This window comes from Schistocerca nitens, chromosome 4 (genome assembly GCF_023898315.1).
Source record: "Schistocerca nitens isolate TAMUIC-IGC-003100 chromosome 4, iqSchNite1.1, whole genome shotgun sequence".
Lineage (NCBI taxonomy): Eukaryota > Metazoa > Arthropoda > Insecta > Orthoptera > Acrididae > Schistocerca > Schistocerca nitens.
Genome location: NC_064617.1, coordinates 439,536,109 through 439,558,728, shown reverse-complemented (window position 1 = coordinate 439,558,728; position 22,620 = coordinate 439,536,109). Strand labels below are relative to the sequence as shown.

At 43.0% G+C, this 22,620-nt stretch overlaps 1 protein-coding gene across 1 annotated transcript in view; it reads right to left on the bottom strand.

Annotated features, from left to right (window-relative positions):
• Window positions 1-22,620, bottom strand: part of LOC126252362 (uncharacterized) — a 168,582-nt gene that overhangs the window by 128,282 nt on the left and 17,680 nt on the right. Inside the window, exon 3 of the mRNA XM_049953254.1 lies at window positions 16,602-16,924. Coding sequence (XP_049809211.1) covers window positions 16,602-16,924 — 323 coding nt within the window. The remainder of the gene's footprint in view (window positions 1-16,601; window positions 16,925-22,620) is intronic.

The window sequence follows — 22,620 nt, the reverse complement described above, 5'->3', positions numbered from 1 at the left end:
TTATATATTTAATGGTTCTGTACGAAGAATTGAAGGAATTGATGGGTCCAATAACGATGAATGTAATGTAACAGCGTGATTCCAGTCAGAGGTCTCGTTGCCACAGATAGGAACTACCTGTAATGTGCTGGCGTGGCATTACGCCACGGCGTCGCTTAGACGCCACGATCCACCTGTCGGTGATCAACTGGTTACGAAACCCATGGGAACTTCATCATATGGTGTTCATGACATTTGCGGCAGCAGCACCAAAGCAAACACGCTTTGGTGTGTATAAATACTGGCCGCCCAGACATGCGCTCATCGAATTGGCGAGTCATAGAATCGGCGGCCGGCCGGTGTGGCCGTGCGGTTCTGGGCGCTACAGTCTCGAACCGCGCTACAGCTACGGTCGCAGGTTCGAATCCTGCCTCGGGCGTGGATGTGTGTGATGTCCTTAGGTTAGTTAGGTTTACGTAGTTCTAAGTTCTAGGGGACTGATGACCTCAGATGTTAAGTCCCATAGTGCTCAGAGCCATTTCAACCATTTTTTCGAGTCGACGTCTGCCTGCCAGGCGTCCAGGCTGAGGATCGAACTGAGCTCTTCCATCCACGAAGGCCCAGAGCGTTCGCAAGAGCTAGGCGCCGGCAGCTAGACGCAGCTCTGTGGTTCTACCTAGTTGCCTCCGCCACCTTACACTGGAACTGTTGTGTACTACTTCGTACACAACGGAAGGCGAGTTACGGTGTTGTGCAGCAGCTGCCACTGAAGGGAAGCTGGGCATCAACAGAAATTATTGGTGAACACGTAAATATGGTAAACAGAAGTTTCACTTAACTTGTGTTCTCCAAGAAGCTTTACAAAAGAACAAACAGCAAAATTCAGCTGTTACAAGAAGCTAAGTGAAGGGCGTCATGTAGTGCGGGGATACTTCTACTAATGCACAAACGAAGTGTCAAAGGTTGCCTAAGATTGAAGACTGAAGAAGATTGCGACTGAGACTGGGCCTTGCAGCTATCCTGTATATCGGCGGCAGAGGGCGAACTTAGAAATGCCGAAGTTGTGGCTCAGTGGGCACGCATCATTGGATCCCTGCACGACCACTGTCGGCGCCTGTTGGGTTTCCGTTCCCAACTGTGAGACGCCGATGAGAGTGATATCGATCTATTATACCACAGAACCGATCGCGAGACAGCCACCTTCGACTATGGTACAGTCGGCAGTAGTACCTTATACTACAGCGAAGCAAACATCGCCGGCAGCCTATGCAGACATTGCAAGGTCCTCACGCTATCACGGTTAGCTAAGTGCAGGAAAAGCTATCAGTGTCACCTCCACATTTGGTTCAGCAACGTCCGAGGGTATGACGCTCACCAATTCCTTCCAGCGCGAGCCTGACGTGGGCATGATCCTCCAGTGTAGATAAAATAGGGCGCCCAGGAAACATAACCTGGATCATTGACTCCTTCCTTGCAGGACGACAGTTCTTGGTAAGGAAGGGAGGGAAGTCCAGCCACACACGGCAGATTGCGGCAGGGGTCCCGTAAGGCTCGGTTTTAATGAATGGCTTCTCGAGAAATCAACTGTATCTTAATAAATTTTTAAATTTAACTTTTAAGTTAGAAGGCTTTAATTTATCTTTAGGAACATACACAAAAATGACATTCTTAAGCAAATAGGCGGAAAGATTGCTCTCCATGCTGATGATAGAGCCGTTTAAAAAAAAGTAGCCGCAGCGTCCTGCAAATACATCACAGCCTTCATCAACACCCCGACGAGGTTACGCAGTGGTGTGTTCGATGGAAGATGAAGATCAATCAACGAAGTGTCAGGCGATCTACTTTACCCCAAAATCAAGCTCCCTGATTGTCAACTAGCCACTGACGGCAGGGAATTGATTTGGAAAAATTCTTTATCGTACCTGAGCCTTAAGATTGATCGACGCCTTACATGGAACAAACATCTCACGTCTGCAGCAGACAAAGGCTGCGAACTTTTCTGAAGATTGTATTGCCTCCTGAAAGGTGTTGGACTAACCGTTCAGTGCAAACTCCTTCTCTGGCGCCAGATCATACTTCAGGTCATCTTGTGTACCTCGAAAGTGTGGTCTATGGCATCTGGCGCAGCACTTACGGCGTAATGTCACAGACTGCGCGGCCCCTCCCGCCGGAGTTTCGAGTCCTCCCTCGGTTATGTGTGTGTAGCACTAACAAGACTATAGCTTCTCCAAAACAGTTTTCTGTTTCATCTCAGGCGCTGGCAGAAACGTCCTCAATACACATATAACAGACGTTTTAGGCCAACTGACCATCTACACGCTCATTCTGGACAAATCCACAAAATTTTACGAAACAACACAAACTTCGTCCCACATTCTCATTCAAAACTTAGGACAAGAAAGACCAGAGGCTTCTCACAGATGGCAAAAACTAACCCTTATGTGCCATTTTAGGAACTAATATCACTCACACGAAACACCAAGCACAATCTTACACGCTGAAAACCCACACACAACCCCAATTCCTCATCTTCACGAAATCCCCTAGAGCGTTCTGAAGTCAGACTGCCACAGCCCAGTGGTACTTCATATACGACATAGCACAAGCACAGCCTTCGATCCTTCAGTAAACACTGTTGGGAAATAAATAAACGCTTCTTCTGACAACGAGCTGCTTTTGATTCACTCTGACCCACCAATCTCCAGCGGAGGACACCCGACACCGTTTCAGTATAATCTTGCCTCGCTAACAGTTATAAAAGCTGCGGTCATTACTGTTCTGCTGTGCAGGGATGTACGTCCTCTGGTGACACTGGAGGAGGCAGTCTGTTTTGATTCTGTCGCTCTACGATTCGCTTTGAAGCAGTATATCAAAGAGGTGGGCCGCGACCGCGCAGGCGCAGTGACATGTGTATGAAGCTCTGTGTCGATGTCACCGCGCAAAGCAATTTCCCGTGCGTATGGCCGCTGGGAACAGCGTTATCAATCAACGCACTGCAATTTGCTGGCCTTACTGTGCGTCAAAGGCGCCGTGCGGTGTGGCGCAGCGGAATAAATCGGTCAGTATTTCTCTTTTAGAAACAAACGCTGCTTTTAGCTATTGCCTACAGTGCATGAACTGCGTAGCGGAAGCGGTAAAACAGCAAAAACAATATTTATTCCTTCCCTTCGCAACTGGAGATCGCGCACATACACATGCGGGCATCATAGGGGAAAATCGGTTAGTATCAGACAAAGGATTGCATCGGACAAGAGATGTTTCTAAACTCAAGCCCTAACGGAAGGACCTATCGCTTCCTGCAGCGTAAACTAGGGAGAAAGAAGAGAGCTTACGGAATTTCGATTCAAAACTACAGTGCGTTTCGGGCAAGCAAGAAGTTACCTGTTGCACTTAGTTTTTCCGTACACGAACTTAATTTTGGAGTGTTGTAATTTGTTTGTTAGTGCAACAGGCGCATATGGAGCACTTACGAGAACATAGGATGAAAGTAACATGGAGGAAACCATAGAAAAACTGAAACCTCTTGACATAAAAACCAGCCAAGCGAGTGGGAAATATTCCCATCTAAGAATTACATTTGGTGATAGAATTACGATTTCATTGAAAACAAAGACATGGTTATGAAACCTGTTTTAAAAAATAGCAAACTTTTTCCGCTAACATTAATTGAAGAACAGGAAACAATACTGTATGATAAATGAAATGTTAAAAGAAAACTGAATTCGACACAAAAATTCGTGATGGTTGAGCCCATGAGAATTGTGCCAACATAGAGAGCTGAACAATCTTTGCTATATGTGTATTAAATGGTTCACTAACAGTCAAACTAACTATGATTGAGGCTTATTCAGTTCAAAAATTTAACTTAATATCTTTATTATGAATCTTTGCTTATTTGAGACAATTTTCTCCGACTTCGAAAATTAACAATGTTTAACATGAATGAGATTTTCACTCTGCAGCTGAGTGAAAATCTCATTCTGGAAACATCCCCCAGGCTGTGGCTAAGCCATGTCTCCGCAATATCCTTTCTTTCAGGAGTGCTAGTTCTGCAAGGTTCGCAGGAGAGCTTCTGTAAAGTTTGGAAGGTAGGAGACGAGGTACTGGCAGAAGTAAGGCTGTGAGTACCGGGCGTGAGTCGTGCTTCGGTAGTTCAGTTTGTAGAGGACTTGCCCGCGAAAGGCAAAGGTCCCGAGTTCGAGTCTCGGTCGGGCATACAGTTTCAATCTACCAGGAAGTTTCAATGTTTAACTTGTAATTAACTCAGTTTAATGTTCATAATCATGTATGATCCAACCAAAACTGTTTGGTGACAAAAGTAATTATTTTACACCTTACAGTTTCATGTCCGACACAATCATCCAAAAAATCCAAAGAGTGAAAAAATATAAAAATCAAGGAATATTTATTATTAGAACATTAAGTTTTATAATTCTATTAAGTAACATGTCATAGTAGTGAATAGTATGATGAATGTTTCTATACAAACCTCGGAAAAAAATGAAATTTAGAAAAAGCTGTTATGTCTGATACAATTCGATCTTCCACTGATGAACATACATCATCGTTTCCCTAAAAAACCTTGTTAACGTTCGACACCTTAACGAGACTATGTGATGAGTTTTAAGCAGTATACCTTGAAGAGGTGTGTGCCTTTCGGGTATTCTTATTATCTCGTTAGGAGAATAAACAAATAGCAGACTCTTGAGTTTGCGGCAGAGTGGCGTCTTCTTACTTCTATTACTAGGGAAGGTATGACCAGTGGCCTCGTGTTTAGTGTTCCTAAAGACAGTCACGTTTATTCTTAGAGTAAGCACAGGGGACAAAAGATTAGGTACCCCAGGAGTTATCAGCTTAATCCCTGTGAGATCACCTGTAGCCATAGTAATTTACTGAATTCGACAGGAACGGATGGGTCCACATGTTTCTTTAGGTAATGCCGCGATTAGACTCATCGAAAGTGGTACACAGAATGTTAAAGCTAGAAATGTTCATCATGAAACAAGAAACAAAATCTAACGATTAGTGTTCGTGAGGTTGACGCAATTCTGAATAAAATGAAACAAGGATCCCGGAATAAATTAAACACAGAAAAACCGAGTTTGATCAATAAGACACAAATGGGTCATGTATCAGTTAAAATGTTACATCATTTAGAAATAAAAACATTAACGCAAGTTACGTCACTAGTAATTCCCTTCAGAGGAAAAAAAATTATAGCAGGCAATCATTGTAATAGATTTTACTGCTTTGGTGTTTACAAAGTTCTGTGCGGTATACGTGACACACAGTACGTTGTAGACATGCCGTAAGTCGAGTGTTCGCTTTAAGGAACATAGTACTGGAGTTGCATGTAGTAAATCCTTACTTGGACAACAGGTGCTACGGAGTATTCACTCAGCGGGGACAATGTAAGTATTTCTCATAATGTCCCTGAATGTATTTCATTAGATGCTCTAGAAGAAGTACAGTCTGCATAAAAATGGGCCCCAAGGTCTTCTAAACGAGCAAATCGATTTCAAGGAGAAAAATTTCAACGGTTTACTTGATGATTTAATGTAATGTTCTTACTCCTCTTTTGTTTTAAGCTTTCCTATTGAACCTTGTAATCTTACGACTTTGAGTAACACAGTCTCATTCTAATTATGCTTTTAACATATTGTTTTTATTTTTATACAGAACTTCTTATATAGTTATTATCGTTTCAAGAACGCCATTTCTATATAGTCTAATAGCAACGTTACAATTCTTCATTTTTCAGCGGCTACATTTGACCTATTGTTGTGAACTACTACTAACCTATGAACTCAAGGAACAATAAGGAGATGCAGTTTTAATATCCATTTATCAAAAATATAATTAGAATTATAATGAGTTACGAATGATGTTTCACATGGGTTTGAAAATTCACAATACCGCGCTATCAGAGGTGCATCGCTGAATCAAACATGTGACAGAAACGACGCTAAGGAAAGATTTATCCAGAAACTTCGGCAGGTATTTGGCAGTGATGTTTGTGTTGCCTCTGAACTAAGGTTTTTAGCTGTAGGCCTATTCAGCTGCTCTCTGAAGTTCAATGTCGCCCACACCCTAACTAGTGGACGGAATTGACGCTCGCGTTAAGTTGTCGCTACTGTGAAGGCAGCTAACGTTTATGATTAATCGAAGTTGGGATACGTTAGGAAATGTCCTTAGACATGGTCTAAAACGAAGATTCTTCTCTGGGAGCTGATTGGAACATCATGAGTGAATATTTGTGGGTTGGAAATAATAAATAAGGAATCTCCTTATTGATATAAATACATCACAGTTAGACTCCACAAAAATGTATTCGGTAGCTGCTACCAAACAGAGAGAGGGTACTGATAATACGTTACAGTGGACGTAGGCCCTGACTTATTAGCTGTGTCGAATATCTGTACATCCAGATCAGATTATTTCTTAATATAAAGTTATGCATACCCAGTGATTTTATACAGAGTGTTTCAAAAAATTCATCCTTTTCAAAGGCCTGTGTCTACAATTATGTGTAACACTTAAGGACGAAATAATTTTCGCATGATATGTCATTGTCAAGTAACAAAATTGATGAAACTCGGATCATACGTATATACAACTGCTACTTACAGTACAGTAGATAGCTGAAATAAATACCCATAGAGACGAGGAGAGACGAAGCTTTTATTTAACGATAATAATTACGCTGAAGTCACCGCCATTTATGATGGTCCTATGGAAATTGCAAAATGCGGGACATGGTTCTTAATAGGGTGTGTGTGTCCGTCACCGACGGGAATGCATGCTTTGCAACGTGCTCCCATTCTGACCACGAGTTTGGTATGAAGTTCTTGTGGTAGGGCGTTCCAGTCTTTGATTAGCACAACTGACAACTGCTCGATGGGTTCGGTAAATGTGGACGTGGTGTAATACGACTCTCTAGTGCATACCACACGTGCACCATGTGACTGGAGTCGGGGGAAGGGCAGGGCAGTCCATTCGTCGAAAATCCTGTCGTTCCAAGAGCTGCTCCACCTGCGCAGTTCGATGCCGTCTAATATTGTCATCCTTAAGAGTGAAATCAGGCCAGAATGCACGTAGCGAAAGAGTACAGTGTTACAATAACATTGGCCACTAAGTGTACTGACCTGGAGATCAGTACGCCTATACAACTTTATTCTTCCCCACACTACAAGACCTGGACGACAAGAACCACCATGTTCGACAACATTTCTGAGAGCATTAAGTGCTCCAATCTCCCGCCATATGAAGGTACGTCCAGCTTCTGCCCGTGACATCATTTTTTGTGGATGAGAACACGCGATCGCATGGAACTTCGCAGATGGAGGAACCCTTGGGAAGAGGGAATATTTGGCGAGAGAATTGGCCTACCTGTTCCCCATCGATAACGTGTGGGATGCGGAGTGAAGACATATCGCACCACCTCCACATGCTCAAAAGACCATCCAGCAGTTAACCACGCTGATGGAGGAGTGGAACACCCTCCAACATCACTCCAACCTTGTGGCCGTTACTTGAGCACGTTGCCGTCTACGGTGATCTTACACTCTATTAAGCACCTTGTTCCGGCTTTTGTAATGTCCAGGGGACCATTATCAATTGCGGTGCATTCAATGTGGTTACCGTCTCGTTTCGGATCGTGTTATTATATATTTCTTTCAGTTACCTTATGTACTGTACTTTACTGTATTGTAGTATACTACAGCAGTTCTTTCTATGTATGATCCAGGCTTCCTCCAGCTATGTTACTTATCAGTGACATATCAAGGGAAAGTTACTTTCGTTCTTTAGTTTTGCACACCAGTACACAACATTTACCTTCTACACGAATAAAGGTAGAAACTTGGGTTAGGTTTTCACTTACGCAATAAATAAATGTAAATGACGTGTGACTAGAGCCGCCCGTCGGATACATCGTTCGCCGGGTGCACGTCTTTCGATTTGACGCCACTTTGGCTATTTGCGCGTCGATGGGGATGAAATGATAATGATTAGGACTACACAACACCCAGTCCCTGAGAGGAGAAAATCTCCCACCCAGCCGGGAATCGAACCCAGGCCCTTAGGACTGACATTCTGTCGCACTGACCCCTCAGCTACCGGGGGCGGATACTTACGCAATGAAACTAAATGATTACCTTGGCACATGTTACAAGTCGCCATTTCAAGTGATTTCCGGTACAGTTCTTTATGGGGAGGCTGGCTCGCCATCTCGTTTATTACCCAAGGGGGTCGAGTTGAGATGGCAATAACAAAGCAACGAAATCTGTTTTCGTTCTGCGTTTTAACAGCTGCAACGTTCAACTGTGCGGCACCGTTTAGGTGAAGAATACGGCAATGCAGTTCTGACTGTTTAAAGCAGTCGACAATGGCACCACCACTGTATCATTTGTCTCCTGGGCTACCTGATCTCACGTTATGTAATAACTCTGAAGAACTTCGAGACCGCCTGACAGTAGCAATGAATGCAGTAACTTTAGCCGCGCTATCGAATTTGTGGAACGAGTGTAAACTATCGTTTGGATGTTTATCGTGTGGCCAGTAGATAGGTCGTGGAACATTTGTGGAAAGTAACTGGGTACTTTGACGCTAAAAGTAACTGTTAAACGTATCCCAAGCTCGTATGTGTCTGCATGTGAAACATAACCCTTGTAAAATCGGATAATTCTTTTGAAAATAAAACCTTCGAAGTCCTAGGCGCAAGTTAAAATCCACTCCAAGTTTCTGTCTTTGGAAATGGCCCCGTGAAATCAGAGGAATATTTTTGATAGTCCCTGTTTTCATGCAGTGTTTTTGCTCCTCAACCTGGTCGTTGCTCTAAGCTTTTGGCATTTAGAATATACTATTTGCTTTGCTGAAATTCGAGCGTTAATGATTGAAGAAATGAAATATATCATAATCAGTAAATGGTTAACTGCGATGATGATGGTTTCTTCGGTTTGAAGTAGCTTTGACATTCGGAGTAACTCAAAAATAAATGTAGTTAACTATATCATTGATTCCAGAAAAAAAGAGCTTCAGTAAACAGTGTCCAAGTATTAACACTAGTGTTCAGTATGTTGCTTTACTGGCTAACTATAATCTCATTATGTACTTGAATGTGCTTGAAAATTGTTCTGTTGTTCATCTAGTGTTTTATATTCTGGTATCGTTTCTGAATTTCTCTGTGAAACTTCTTCCAATGCATTTCCGAAAATAATTGCTACAGTCACTTTGCTATTGTCATTAGTGAGGATAATGTGATACTGGATTGTGAGACTGAATGTGTAAGGAAACGCAACCTTGAGGCAATGTACTTTAACTGACGGTTAGAAAGGGCCCAGTGTTAATAACACCAGTAACTATCGTGTACCGTGTGTTTCAAAATAGTTGCATTTTGGCATTAAATATTTCAAACTCTTAAGTAGCAATTATTATTGTTCTTGCATAGAGTAAACCTATTTGTTAAGTGCGTTTACAAGGGCTATGGGACGTCGAAAATAATGTATACTAAGACCACGTTCTGAGAAAAGATAGTTGGCAAGTTGTTACCGATCACGTCGGAATCACACTTGATAAATAAATGTAAATGTCGTGTGAAAAGGGCCTCCCGTCGGGTAGACCGTTCTCCGGGTGCAAGTCTTTCGATGTGACGACACTTCGGCGACTTGCGCGTCGATGGGGATGAAATGATGATGATTAGGACAACACAACACCCAGTCCCTGAGCGAAGAAAATCTCCGACCCATCCGGGAATCGAACCCGGGACCTAAGGATTGACATTCTGTCGCGCTGACCACTCAGCTACCGGGAGGAAACGTCACACTTGATGAAGCATACGAAAAATTCCAGAGTCCTCTCATCTTTGCCAAATGAGAGGCAAAACAGTTTTGTGGGAACAATGGAAGCACAGCTGACACTTCATCCACATAGATTGCATTTGACGCCATGAGACCGATATTATCTCTCAAGATAGGCCTGACGCAGGAATTGTTGGTGTGAACAGCGATTGGTATTGATGAATAAAAATAAAATATAAATAAAAGACTGCATTATTATGTATAACTTACCGTCATGAAATCCTTCAACATGTGTACCATAACATTGTACACTTATGGTACAGGGGATGGACAAAAATGTGGAACAGCCAAAATCACAACACGGTACCACTCCTAATACGGTGAAGGAAACCGTTGGTATTCGAAACAGCTCCCGTTCGTCTCGGAATTGACAAATACAGATCTTGTACGGTTGCCAAGGGAATCTTATAACATTATTCCTCAAAAACAGTGGGAAGTTAAGGTAATGATAATGGAGGTGGGTGGTGGTCACGCACCCTTCTCTCCAGAGTGGCCAGGGGGAGTGCAACAATTCATCCACGCTCTCACAAAACCAGTCCTGGATGACGCCAGTTGTACGAACAGGGGCTCCGTCATGTTGGTACACAGCATCACCACTGGGCAACAAACGTTTTACCATGCGATTGACCTCTTCAGCAAAATGGTCATATAATCCTTGACGGTAAAGCGACCTTGTCGAGTGCACAAAGTGCCCATGAAATACCACGGCACCGGTGTCCAAATCAACACCGAACCTTCGTCATCCTTCATTCTTGGGACGTACATTTGACCACAAGATGGAAGCAGTGTAAAACTAGACTCATCCGACCAAATGAGTTTCTCCCCTTGTTCCTTAGTGCTGGTTTTATGTCTTACTCATTAAGTTTTCCTCTTACTGGAGTTTACATCATTGGTGAGTAGTAGTTTTGGGATTCCAGTTCGCCCTACAATTTCCTACTTGTTTCTGTGCTGAGAGGGTTGGCTAGCGCGACATTCAGCTCTGCAGTGACGTTTGAAGCCACACCCTCTTTTCTTGTCACACTCCTCTTCAATGGCTGCCAGTCACTACGACTCACCACATCCTTTCGTCTGCGTTGTGACTTAGCGGGTGATATTTTTTCCGTTTTCCCTGTCTGTGGTACGAATCATTGATATGTGCCTCTTGGAATACCAAACACTTCGGCTAACTTGGTAACAGAAGCACCCACCATACGAGCGTCAACAGTTTCCCCACGTTCGAATTCACTTAGCTCCGACGTAATGCACTTACAGCTACAAAGAACACTATTCTGGCCTCAACGACAACGTATACAGGATATTGCACAGGTGCCGCTTGCGGTCAAATACAATAGCTCAACTTGTAGGCTTGGCTAGCCACCGGCATTTATATTCGAGCATGCATTTTTGGCGATGTTCAGATATTTTCGTCCAACTTCTGTGCCGAGAGGCTTTTTGATGAACAGTTCAATTTAAAGAAGCGCGTTAGGCAAACTTATGTACGAATCACCAGTAACTAGAAACCGAAAGATGATCACCAGTTGGGCTATAACTTGTATACAGTGTCTAATATTTGTATCATTTTAGCAGTTCTCCGATCAGTTGCTTTTACGAGCTATTCTAGTAAGATTCTGGGAAAGGTATGTATGCAACACCAGTTCTCGAATTGAATTTTCTAAAGCATTCCGTTTACTTAAAAATAATAAAAAGACGCATTCACGAAGCCCAATTTCTCTTATTCTTTTATATTCCATTGTGTGATGTAAAAGAAGAGCCACAATCGTCTCCACCGTTATGTAGCAGTGGTGGAGCCACGCGTAAATGCTTCTGGCGGGTGACCAAAAAGTCAGTATAAATTTGAGATCTTAATAAACCACGGAATAATGTAGATAGAGAGGTAAAAATTGACACACATGCTTGGAATGACATGAGGTTTTATTAGAACAAAAAAAAACAAAGTTTACAAAATGTTCGACAGATGGCGCTGGACATCAATACGTCAATGACTGCGCATGACAATCGTGTATAAAAGGAGCTGTAATGAGAGAGAGAATCAGATGCGCCAGCAGTCGCAGCATGTTGACGTTGCCTGAAAAGGCGCTTTTAGTGAAGCTGTATTATCAGAATGGGGAATGTGCTAGTTCAGCGTTACGATCCTATTGCAATAGGAAGGGGTTCAAATGGTTCAAATGGCTCTGAGCACTATGGGACTTAACATCTGTGGTCATCAGTCCCCTAGAACTTAGAACTACTTAAACCTAGCTAACCTAAGGACATCACACACATTCATGCCCGAGGCAGGATTCGAACCTGCGACCGTAGCAGTCGCGCGGTTCCGGACTGAGCGCCTAGAACCGCTAGACCACCGCGGCCGGTATAGGAAGGGGATTCGAACGGGTAAAGGTCCGTTGACAAATGCAGATATGGCGAGAATGATTTCGAAGTTCGAAGCCACGGGTTGTTTAGACGATAGACCCCGTAGTGGCCGACCGAGCACAACGCGTAATGCTGCTGAGACAGTTCAGGAAGAAATGAAGACTGTAGCGGGTTCGTCTATGCACAGGGAAGTCAGCGCTCGTACAGTCGCACATCGCACCGACATTCCATACACTACCGTTTGGTTGGCACTGAGGCGTACTCTCCGACGCTATCCGTACAAAATCCATCGGCATCATGAACTGTTACCTGGCGATTTAGTGAAGCGGTGGGCATTTGCGGTGTGAGCGTTTCAAAAGATGGCGGAAGATGACGATTGGTTGAGTAACGTGTTGTGGACCGACGAAGCTCATTTCACGCTCCGAGGGTCTATTAACGCCCACAACTGCAGAAATTGGGCTACCTAAAATCCTAGAACTGTAGTGGAAACTCCATTGCAGAACGAGAAAGTTACGGCGTGGGTTGGATTTACCACATCTACCGTTATCGGGCCTTTTTTCTTCGAGAAAATGCGTGATTCTGGTTTTGTAACTGCTGCCGTGACGAGTGAGAGGTACGCCGATATGTTACAGAATCGCATCATCCCCAGCCTGACTGATAAACACCTGCTGGAACGTACGATGTTTATGCAGGATGGCACTCCACCCCATACTGCTAGACGTGTGAAAGATTTCTTGCGTGCGGCTGGTCCCGGCGGGGGTTTGAGTCCTCCCGCGGGCATGGGTGTGTGTGTTTGTCCTTAGGATAATTTAGGTTAAGTAGTGTGTAAGCTTAGGGACTGATGACCTTAGCAGTTAAGTCCCAAAAGATTTCACACACATTTGAACATTTTTTTTATCTCTTGCGCTTGTCGTTTGGTGGTGGTCGAGTGCTCAGCCGCCACTTTCGTCATGTTTGGCCTCGCAGGTCCCCAGACCTCAGTCCGTGTGGTTATTGGCTTTGGGGTCACCTGAAGTCGCAAGTGTATCGTGATTGACCGACATCTCTAGGGATGCTGAAAGACAACATCCGACGCCAATGCCTCGCCATAACTCCGGACATGCTTTACAGTGTTGTTCACAACATTATTCCTCGACAACAGCTGTTGTCGAGGAATAATGGTGGACATATTGAGCATTTCCTGTAAAGAACATCATCTTTGCTTTCTCTTACTTTGTTATGGTAATTATTGCTGTTCTGATCAGGTGAAGCGCCATCTGTCGGACATTTTTTGAACTTTTGTATTTTTTTGGTTCTAATAAAACCCCATGTCATTCCAAGCGTGCGTGGCAATTTCTACCTCTCTATCTACATTATTCAGTCATGTATTCAGTTTCGAAACTTATACTGATTTTTTTGATCACTCGGTATTTCTGGGCAACAGTGGCCTGTAATGTACATGTGGCTGCAACTCGCGTGTCGCAAAAGTTTCCAGAAAAAATTGTCAGGATATTCAGAATGTGGCAGACTGGTATGGCCAAACTTCCACGACACGTTCCTGATAGAAAAAGAAAATGTATTATATGGACACGGGTCCAGAAACGGTTTTTCCATGTTGAAGCTCATTTTGTATTTGTCTTCATGATCACATTAATCATGGGAAACACAACTGCTTTCAATCATATTTAATAGAGTGCAAAAGGTTCTGCTAAATAATTAAATCAATCCTGGAAGTAGAAAAACTATTGGTGAAAAGGGAGAAATTATGGATGGAATCCCTCAAGGTTCAATTTTGGGTCCCCTCATATTCTTTACTATGCACTGTCGGGAATTCTCACGATATTGTATAATAAAGTCACTGATAAAGGTTTTATGTCAACGTTTGGGCTGGCGTTGTTGGTGTTCTTTTCTTAGGGACTCGCGTTGTTCCACCCGTGCCTAACGGTGTAACGTACGACGCTTTCCTAGAGAATACTGTACATTTGCTGCCAGAATAACTGCATTTGCGAGTACGACGAAAGATGTATTTCATGCACGATGGAGCTCCTCCTCATTTCAGTGTTAACTTTCGTAGACGTCTAACAGATGCAGTGACAAACCAATAGGTAGAGATGGACCAGCCCACAGCCTTCATGCATTCCGTATCTGAATCCATTAGAATATTATTTGTCTATTTGTGGGGGATACTTCAAAGCTATTGTGCTTGGAATGCCGGTACAAGATCCACAGATTCTTCGTGCCCATATTGTGGATGGCTGTGAAACAATATGCTTCTCTTCAGGGATACATCAGCGAGTCAGGAATTCAATGAGACGGCAGGTTGATCCATGTATCCTTACTAACGGAGAACAATCTGAATATTTAATGCAGGGATGTGATCCATACTGTGTTCATACGTCCTTTTCGTGTGTGTTTCCCACGATTAATGTGTTGAAGGGTTGTGGAAACTGAGTACTAACATGCAAATGAAGTGTTTCCGGACGTGCTTCCATACAACGAATTTTCTTTTCTACGTGTGAGGAACGTTGCCTGAAATTTTGGCCGTACATATTTGTCACAAGCTGTATTGTCGGCAATACGCAATTTTTAGGTTGTGAATTACTTTTTTAGCACTTGCGATTTATTCGTGTTGCATATTAATTGAATTCGGCATAACCAAGTGATTTAGTTTGACCGGCTGCGCAGCCGATCGTATTTTATTACAATTTACCATCTTTCTTTTACCTCATTCAATCTTTCTTGGGTATTTTCCTCTCTGTGTGTGGTATATGAATTAAACTTTATTGTATGACACCCTTTTCAGTAGTATATATAATGGTGGTTATATGTGTAGGTAACTAGCTGTACACTTTCCCTCGAAAGTTATGCCGAAACTCCCGCATTGTATTAAGAACTCTTAGGCACATGCAAGTGCAGTCAGCTGCATTGCTTATTATGTCGTCTAGTGCAGGGTAGCTGAAATCTTTTCTGTGTTGCGTTTTTAATAACATCATGTTTACTTGAGTGGTACGGGGTGATACATTTCTGAACAGGTCTTGAGGAAAAAAGTCGATTACTGAATTAAAGAAAACAGAAGAGTGCTATTTAAAGAAGATGTTCTGCCGTACATATCGTCGTAATGAACGAAGTTACATGAAAGGGAATCACAGTGGTTCATATACTCACAGTAGCTAAACAACATTTGCTTGATTTTTTTTTTTTTAAATTTTGCTTCTGGAGTGTGCAAACGCATAAGTCCCCATAGTTACGATGCATCTAAACTGTCGCGTACGCCTCTGCCGTTGGCGCTGTCGACCGTGGCGCCTCATAAAAGAAGCTGCATGCCGTCTGCCACGGGGTGACAACGGTCTCTCTCTTTCGCCATCACTTGGAAACCTGGAGACACTATCGGCGGACTCCACCCCGCTGGAGCCCTGACTGGACATGTTTGTCGCTTATGCTCTTTGATCCTGGTGTTGATGACTGGACGATCCATCAACACCAGGATCAAAGAGCATAAGCGACATTGCACGTTGGGGCATGTGGAGAAATTGGCCGTGGCAGAGCACGCACTGAATGAGACCGACCACGTAATAAAATTCGCCGACACGGAAGTTCTGGCTGTAGAGAAGCATTATCACACGCGCTTGTTCAGAGAAGCTATAGAAATACAAAAACACGCGAATAGTCTGAACAAGAAAGAGGAAAGCCTTAAGGTAAACGGATCCTGGCTTCCCGTACTGCAGCGAACGACCGTCGCAGGTAGCAAGAGGAGAACCGCACCGGAAATGACCGCGGAGAAGCCCTCGGACGTTGGCGCGCCAGGTACATATAGTCTGCGCCCGCGAGCTCGGCTCCAGTTCACCACCGGCAATGGGGGGTGAAGCTTTGACAACGCCAGCCACTCGTGCTGGTGAAACGTCAGAAAAATCATTAGATGAACGTCGGCCGAAGAACCCGAGACAGAAGCCAATAGGCAGTTTGTCAACAAGTGGCCACGAAAGCCTTAACAATTTTTCACTTGAACCATCTTGCGTAACATGAAGAAAAAAGTATTTGGTGTAATCAAGATAAATGGAACACACTGTATGTGTAACAAACTGTGTGCATGCCAGAATGTAAAATCTGGCGACGAGCAAATCTGGGCATGTGGCTCAAAAAGTTTTAATTACTACCCAGCAAAAATAAAGTTACGTAATTAATTTTTTGTTCGATTATGGGTATGTATCTTTACTAGTAATGCACAGTGAAATCTTCCATGCCACAGTACCGTAGCAAGCCTCTGGAGGATCCGAAACAAAACGAGGCAGTGCAATGGTAAAGCGAAGATCTGCCGTGCTATTGTTTAGGCTCCTGTGGAGGTTTGGTACGGTACTGTGGCGTGAAGACTTTAATGTTGACAAACAAATAAAAAACTAGTTTTTTTCCGGATGCCAATTAAAACTCTACACATACCCGTCGTACAACTTGAGGTGAATGGGACCAAGTCAGTGTTTCAGTGGTGGTGGTGGTGGAAGGGTACTGACCTGACCCGACCTGCTTGGCGGGCGAGGGGAAGGGCCGGCGCTCGACCTGCGGTGAGTGTCCCGGCTGGCCGCCGGGCTGCGGGGGCGGCCCGCCGCCCACGCGGTGCTGGCGCCACTCCAGCTCTCGCTCCCAGCGCAGCTCCTCGCGCCGCTCGCCCGCCACCTTCTCCAGCTCCTTGAGCGACGCGGGCGACACGTCGGAGTGGCGGCGCAGCTCCGGGGACCGCGGCGGCGCCAGCCCGCTGCCGCCACCTGCGAACCAGTCGCGAGCTCATACCCACTTGTCCTATACAATCCACAGGGTAGAAGGGAACTACTTGCCTACTGTAAATATGTAATAACTTTAAGGGGGGTAGGACGTCAAACGGGTCGACTTAGAGCAGGAGAGGCACCACAGGACATTTTAATTTCCACTGTCTATACTTTTACAAGTAAATTCATAAAACTTTGTCAGCATGACCATGAGGGATTCAGGATTCACAGTCATAGCAGCGGAAGTTCAAAAACATAACAAAATAAATTTTTTTACATTTGAAATTTCATCATTTTTTCATTTACTATTGGCTGCATTTGTTGCTATAGGTACACTTTTCTTCATAAGTAACAGATACTGTTCGATGAATTTTGTACAGCATCCAAACCATACTTACAGGTGTCTGAAACTGTAGAATCTATTTAAATTATGAAAAAATGAATGAGCTGTAACGTTTTAAACTTTATGTTTAGAAAAAAAATCAAATTTTGTAGTTAATTATCTAAATTTTTACCGAAGTTTTTAATAGATTTGGAAAATTCTAGAGTTTCATACGCCTGTAAGTATAGTTTGTATGCTGTGCAAAATTCATCAAAGTATCTCTCTTACTTGTGAAGAAAAATGTACCTATAGCAACAAATGCAGCCAACAGTAAGTGAAAAAATGATGAAATTTCATATCTAAAAAAAATTATTTTGTTCTGTTTTTGAACTTCCACTGTTATGAGTGTGAATGTTGCATCCTTCCTGGTAGTGCTGACAAAGCTTTATGAATTTATTTGTAAAAGTATAGGCACTGGGAATTAAAATGTCCTGTGGTGCCTCTCCTGCTCCAATTTGGACCGTTTGACGTCCTACCCCCCTTAATAAACACGAATGTCCGAGAGTGTTCAATAAGTATTACAACACCTTTTTTTATGAAAGTAGCTAGGTTCACTGTGTATTCCAATCCATCATATTATTCCTCACTCATTTGGTTACAAAACCCTATTTGTCAACATAATATCCGTTCAGTGCGATGGCGTTACACTGCCTTACTCGGAGGGCTTATATGATCGCAAGGCACCACTCTAATGCTTCGACCTCAGAGCCGATGCCTTGCTGCATCAACAGCCTCTCCATCATCCACGTGCTGTTTCCCACGAAGAGCATCCTTTATTAGGGAAAAGAAATGGAAGTCGCTAGGTGCGAGATCCTGGCTGTAGGATGGATGTGGTTGGTTGGTATGTTGATTTGGGATAGGGGACCAAACAGCGACGTCATCGGTCCCTTCGGATTAGGGAAGGATGGGGAAGGAAGTCGGCCGTACCCTTTCAAAGGAACCATCCCGGAAATTCCCTGAAGAGATTTAGGGGAACCGCGGTAAACCTAAATCAGGATGACAGGACGCGGGTTTGAACCGTCGTCGTTCGGAATACGAGTCCAGTGAGCTAAACGCTGCGCTACCTCGCTCGGTGATGGATGAGGAAGAACAGTCGAATGAAGTTTGGTGAGCGCTTCTCGCGGACTTGCCTTGTCACAGAGAAGAAGTTCGTTTGTGTTTCTGTGGCGACTAATGCGGTGAAGTCATTTCTTCAATTTCCTGACAGTGTGAGCGGCCGGCCAGCATGCGGAACATTATTGAGATGATGAAAGACACCTCGCCCAACGACGCACCATTCCTTTCTTCACTTCCAGGTCTCTATCCTTATTCTTTAAGCCCTAATGAACATCCGTGATGCTCTGACATTCCGCCAAAAGAAACTTGATGAAAGCTGTGTGCTTGGACCGCACATACGCCATTTTACAGGTTACTACAGCGCCGCTACCTATCTGAACTTAATAAACTATAGGGGCTGAAGCCGGAAAATTCCACTATGTTTCACAAGGTCGGCATCTTTTCAACCGAAGCTGGCCGAAAAGAAAAGTATTGCGTTACTTATCGAACGTCCGTGCATCTGTTTCGATACCTCTTTGCACCACTAGAAACATGTCTTTCTTTATAGGCATCTGTCAGCCCACATGATGGCTCAGTTTAAGCGCAGCAATTCAGTACCTTTCTCATTTAATAAATTCTTCAGTCCTAAAAGTAACTTATTGTGCATATAGAAGCTGTTATTGGTATAGGTACAGATATTTTGGTCATTGGTAGCTCAGTATGTGCCCACTTTAGTGTTTTAGGTTTTTACTGTACGTTTAACAGTCTTCCCGAAAATACGCCACATAATATACTACCAGATGTTTTCTGCACGGTCGTAACTGTGCCGCGAAGTGGACTCGCGAAGTGGACAACGCACTTGTGCCACGCCTGCTCCTGCTTGTAGGTACTAACCAAAATAAAATATATTACTCAGAATAGCTATAATTATTATTGTGCAAATGAAGTAAATATTCATGTAATGTTATTCAGTACATAATCCTCAGTCATGAACAGAAATATCTGCACTTCCGTCCCAACACACACAATATTTGATTAATTGTTGCAGCCCTCACTGTTCAAATTGTAATACGACTATGGAAAAATATTGAAAAATAGCACTGTAAAAATGTTATAGATGAAAATCTGGCGAAATCAAGGAATTCCGTAATGTAATCAGTGTCCATGTTGACAATAATATCGCTGAGCGCAGGCACAATATCAGGGAGAGAGTGGAAAGAGAGAGTTACTATTCTTGTGTGCTGAAGTACGGACGGAAGGTTGGGAGCACTAATGCATGATGGCGATCGCCTTCGAAATGGTGTCATAAGCATAACAACGCATTGTGCAGATGTGGGAGACCATATATCTGCGCATAGACAAGGTATATGTGAATAATTGTTAAATGAAGAGTTTTCTGTGGCCGAATATTATTAACAGCCGCCCATTGTTAAAGAAGAACCTGTTGTCAATAACGGACATTAGAAAATGTATGACGACGCGCCACCAGCAGCTCGCCATAAAGTAAGACTAAGCTATAGATATATAGGTTTTTAGTTATGTACTCGACTTGCCCAAGGGACCAACACAAAACGCGTTTACTTCAGCGTAATTATTGTCTTTGGGTAAAAGTGCCATTTCTCTTCGTCCCATTGCGCAACCAGCTGCAGGAAGGACTAGACGTGGACTGCAGTGGGGTTTTATAGTTAGTGCCCAAGGTAGAAGAAACAAAGTACACACACCTTATATCCAATTGGTAGTACGCATAGACTTATTATTAGGCGGCTATTCCTACAAGAATATGAGTAATGAAACGGTATAAGAAAATTGTGAGGACGTCACAACTTTTGTAGTATAGAACTGGACTAAAAATGAAAACCTCCAGAGCAATTTTGTCTCTCTACGTCATGCGGCTTTAAAAGATACCATGACATAGTTTAAAATGTAATTCATCTTTATACTTCTTCTATAAAATTAATTAGATGGATTACAGGGACCACCGGTTCATCGTGACCATTCGTGGATTAATACAATAGCACTGTGCCTAAATATTATCAAAGTAATACTGTGCGCGAAGTATTGGCAAACAGAAATGCCAGCCACTGTTTAGTTGTGTTACGCAAAGCATTGACGCATACAGATGTCTTGCCTGTGGCAGCGCTCCGCTTGTAGGAGTACAGGGATGCACACTGCTACTACTTCGCCTGTCTGTTTATTGGCTACAAATGCGTAACAGAGGGTTAGAATATACTGAATAAAAGTAAGTGCACTTAACTCTAAATTAGACGTGAAGATATAGTACTTGAAGAATTGTTATTTTGCTCAGGGCAGCAGCAATTTCAGACGGCGTCGACTAAATAATGATTAAGAAAGGATTGTATTATGCCAACTGAAAATTGGCAAGAACTCGATACACATCTTGACATAAATAAAGTTATACAGGAAGAGAAAGAGACAGTAAGATCTCGTACCGTTACTCTCAAATAGCTTTTAAATGTGTAACGCTGTAATATAAGGTATTGGGGACATAAGCGCAGATATTGTGATCATTGGCACCTTAATATGCACCTAATTCCGTCCATTAGTTGCTTTTTCACTGCGTCTAACAGTCTTCACGCAAAAACGCCACATAATAAATTACCTGATGTTTTCCGCTCGGTCGTAACTACATAACTAAGTGTATTGTGACTGTCATTAAGGACTTACCATTCTGCGTCCACACTTCAATACTTGACCTGCTGGCTAGTGGAAAATAAGTACTACCGGCTTGCGCTAGCCAGTAGCACTTGGAGGTACTAACCAACGTAAAAACATACTACTCCTGATAGCAATAATTATTAGTAAATACTGATGTAATGTCGTTCAGTACACCGTGTCCAGTCACCGATAAAAATATCTACACTTATACCTCTAACACACTGTATGGCTGAACCGTAAGCAAGTCCACAGAATACAGCAAAGTAAAGGCATTGTGTCATCTGAGATCCAGTTAGGATATAATTGTCCCAACAACCAATTAGTTATACGAACCCAGATTTCTTTTACGAGCACTGACTGCAAAACGCAGGGTGTTCTGTCTGCAGACCACTGAATACGATTAATGAAAATTCTGTGTGTGTAGTATGGTTTTAGTAAGTTAGCGAAATGGAAGCAACGTGAATGAGAAACATATTTCATTCCCCCTTGACAGTGCAAAATAAAAAGGTCTTGGTTACGAAATTATTTAATATCAGTGACGCGTTTCACCCTTTTGGGGTATCATTAGATTGTGTAAAAATAGCTGTACACGTAAACCATCAGATATAAGGCCACATACACAGGAAAACTGACTTAACAGTAACTGGATATGCAATCCATCAGGTATAAAACCATATGAAATGGAAGGTGGACTTTGAGCACACCAGCAAATTCAGCCGAATCACTACAAAACTGCGTCATGCTTACAAAATAAACGCGGTGTGAGCAGCACACAGTACACTTTCCGTTTGGCGTACACAGAATAAATATTGCTGCCAATATTCGTGTGCACGAAAACGGACAGTATGCCGTGTGCTGCTCGTTTTTTTAATCAGTCTTCTGATTAGTTTGAAATGTCCCGTCACGATTTCACCTCCTGTGCCAATCTCATCTCGGAGTAGCACTTCTGACCTACGTACTCACTTATTTGCTGGATGTCTCCCAATCTGGGTCCTCCTCTACAGTTTTTACTCTCTAGAGATCCCTCTAATACCATGAAAGTTATTCTCAGACATCTTAACTAATGGCCTACCATCCTGTTCCTTCTTCTTGTCAGTGTTTTTCTTATATTCCTGTTCTCACTGATTCTGCCGAGAACCTCCTCGTTCCTTACCTCATCAGTCCACCTAATTTTCAACATTCTTCAGTAGCACCACATCTCAAATGCTTTGATTCTCTTCTGTTCTGGTTTTCCCTCAGTTCATGTCTCACAACCATACAACGTTGTGCTCAAGATGTAATTCTCAGAAATTTATCCCTCGAATTAAATTCTGTGTTTTTTGCCCAGCAATGCCCTTTTTGATACATGCTAGTCTGCTTTTGATGTTCTCCTTGCTCCGTCCGTCAAGGATTATTTTGCTGCCTAGGTGGCAGAATTCCGTAACTTCATCTACTTCGTGATCCCCAATCCTGTTGTTTAGTTCCTCACTGTTCTCATTTCTCCTACTTCTCATTACTTTCTTTTTCTTGCATTTAATCTCAGTCCATGTTTTGTACTCATTAGTTTGTTTATTTTATTTAGCAGATCCCGTAATTCTTCTTCACTTTCACTGAGGACAGCAAT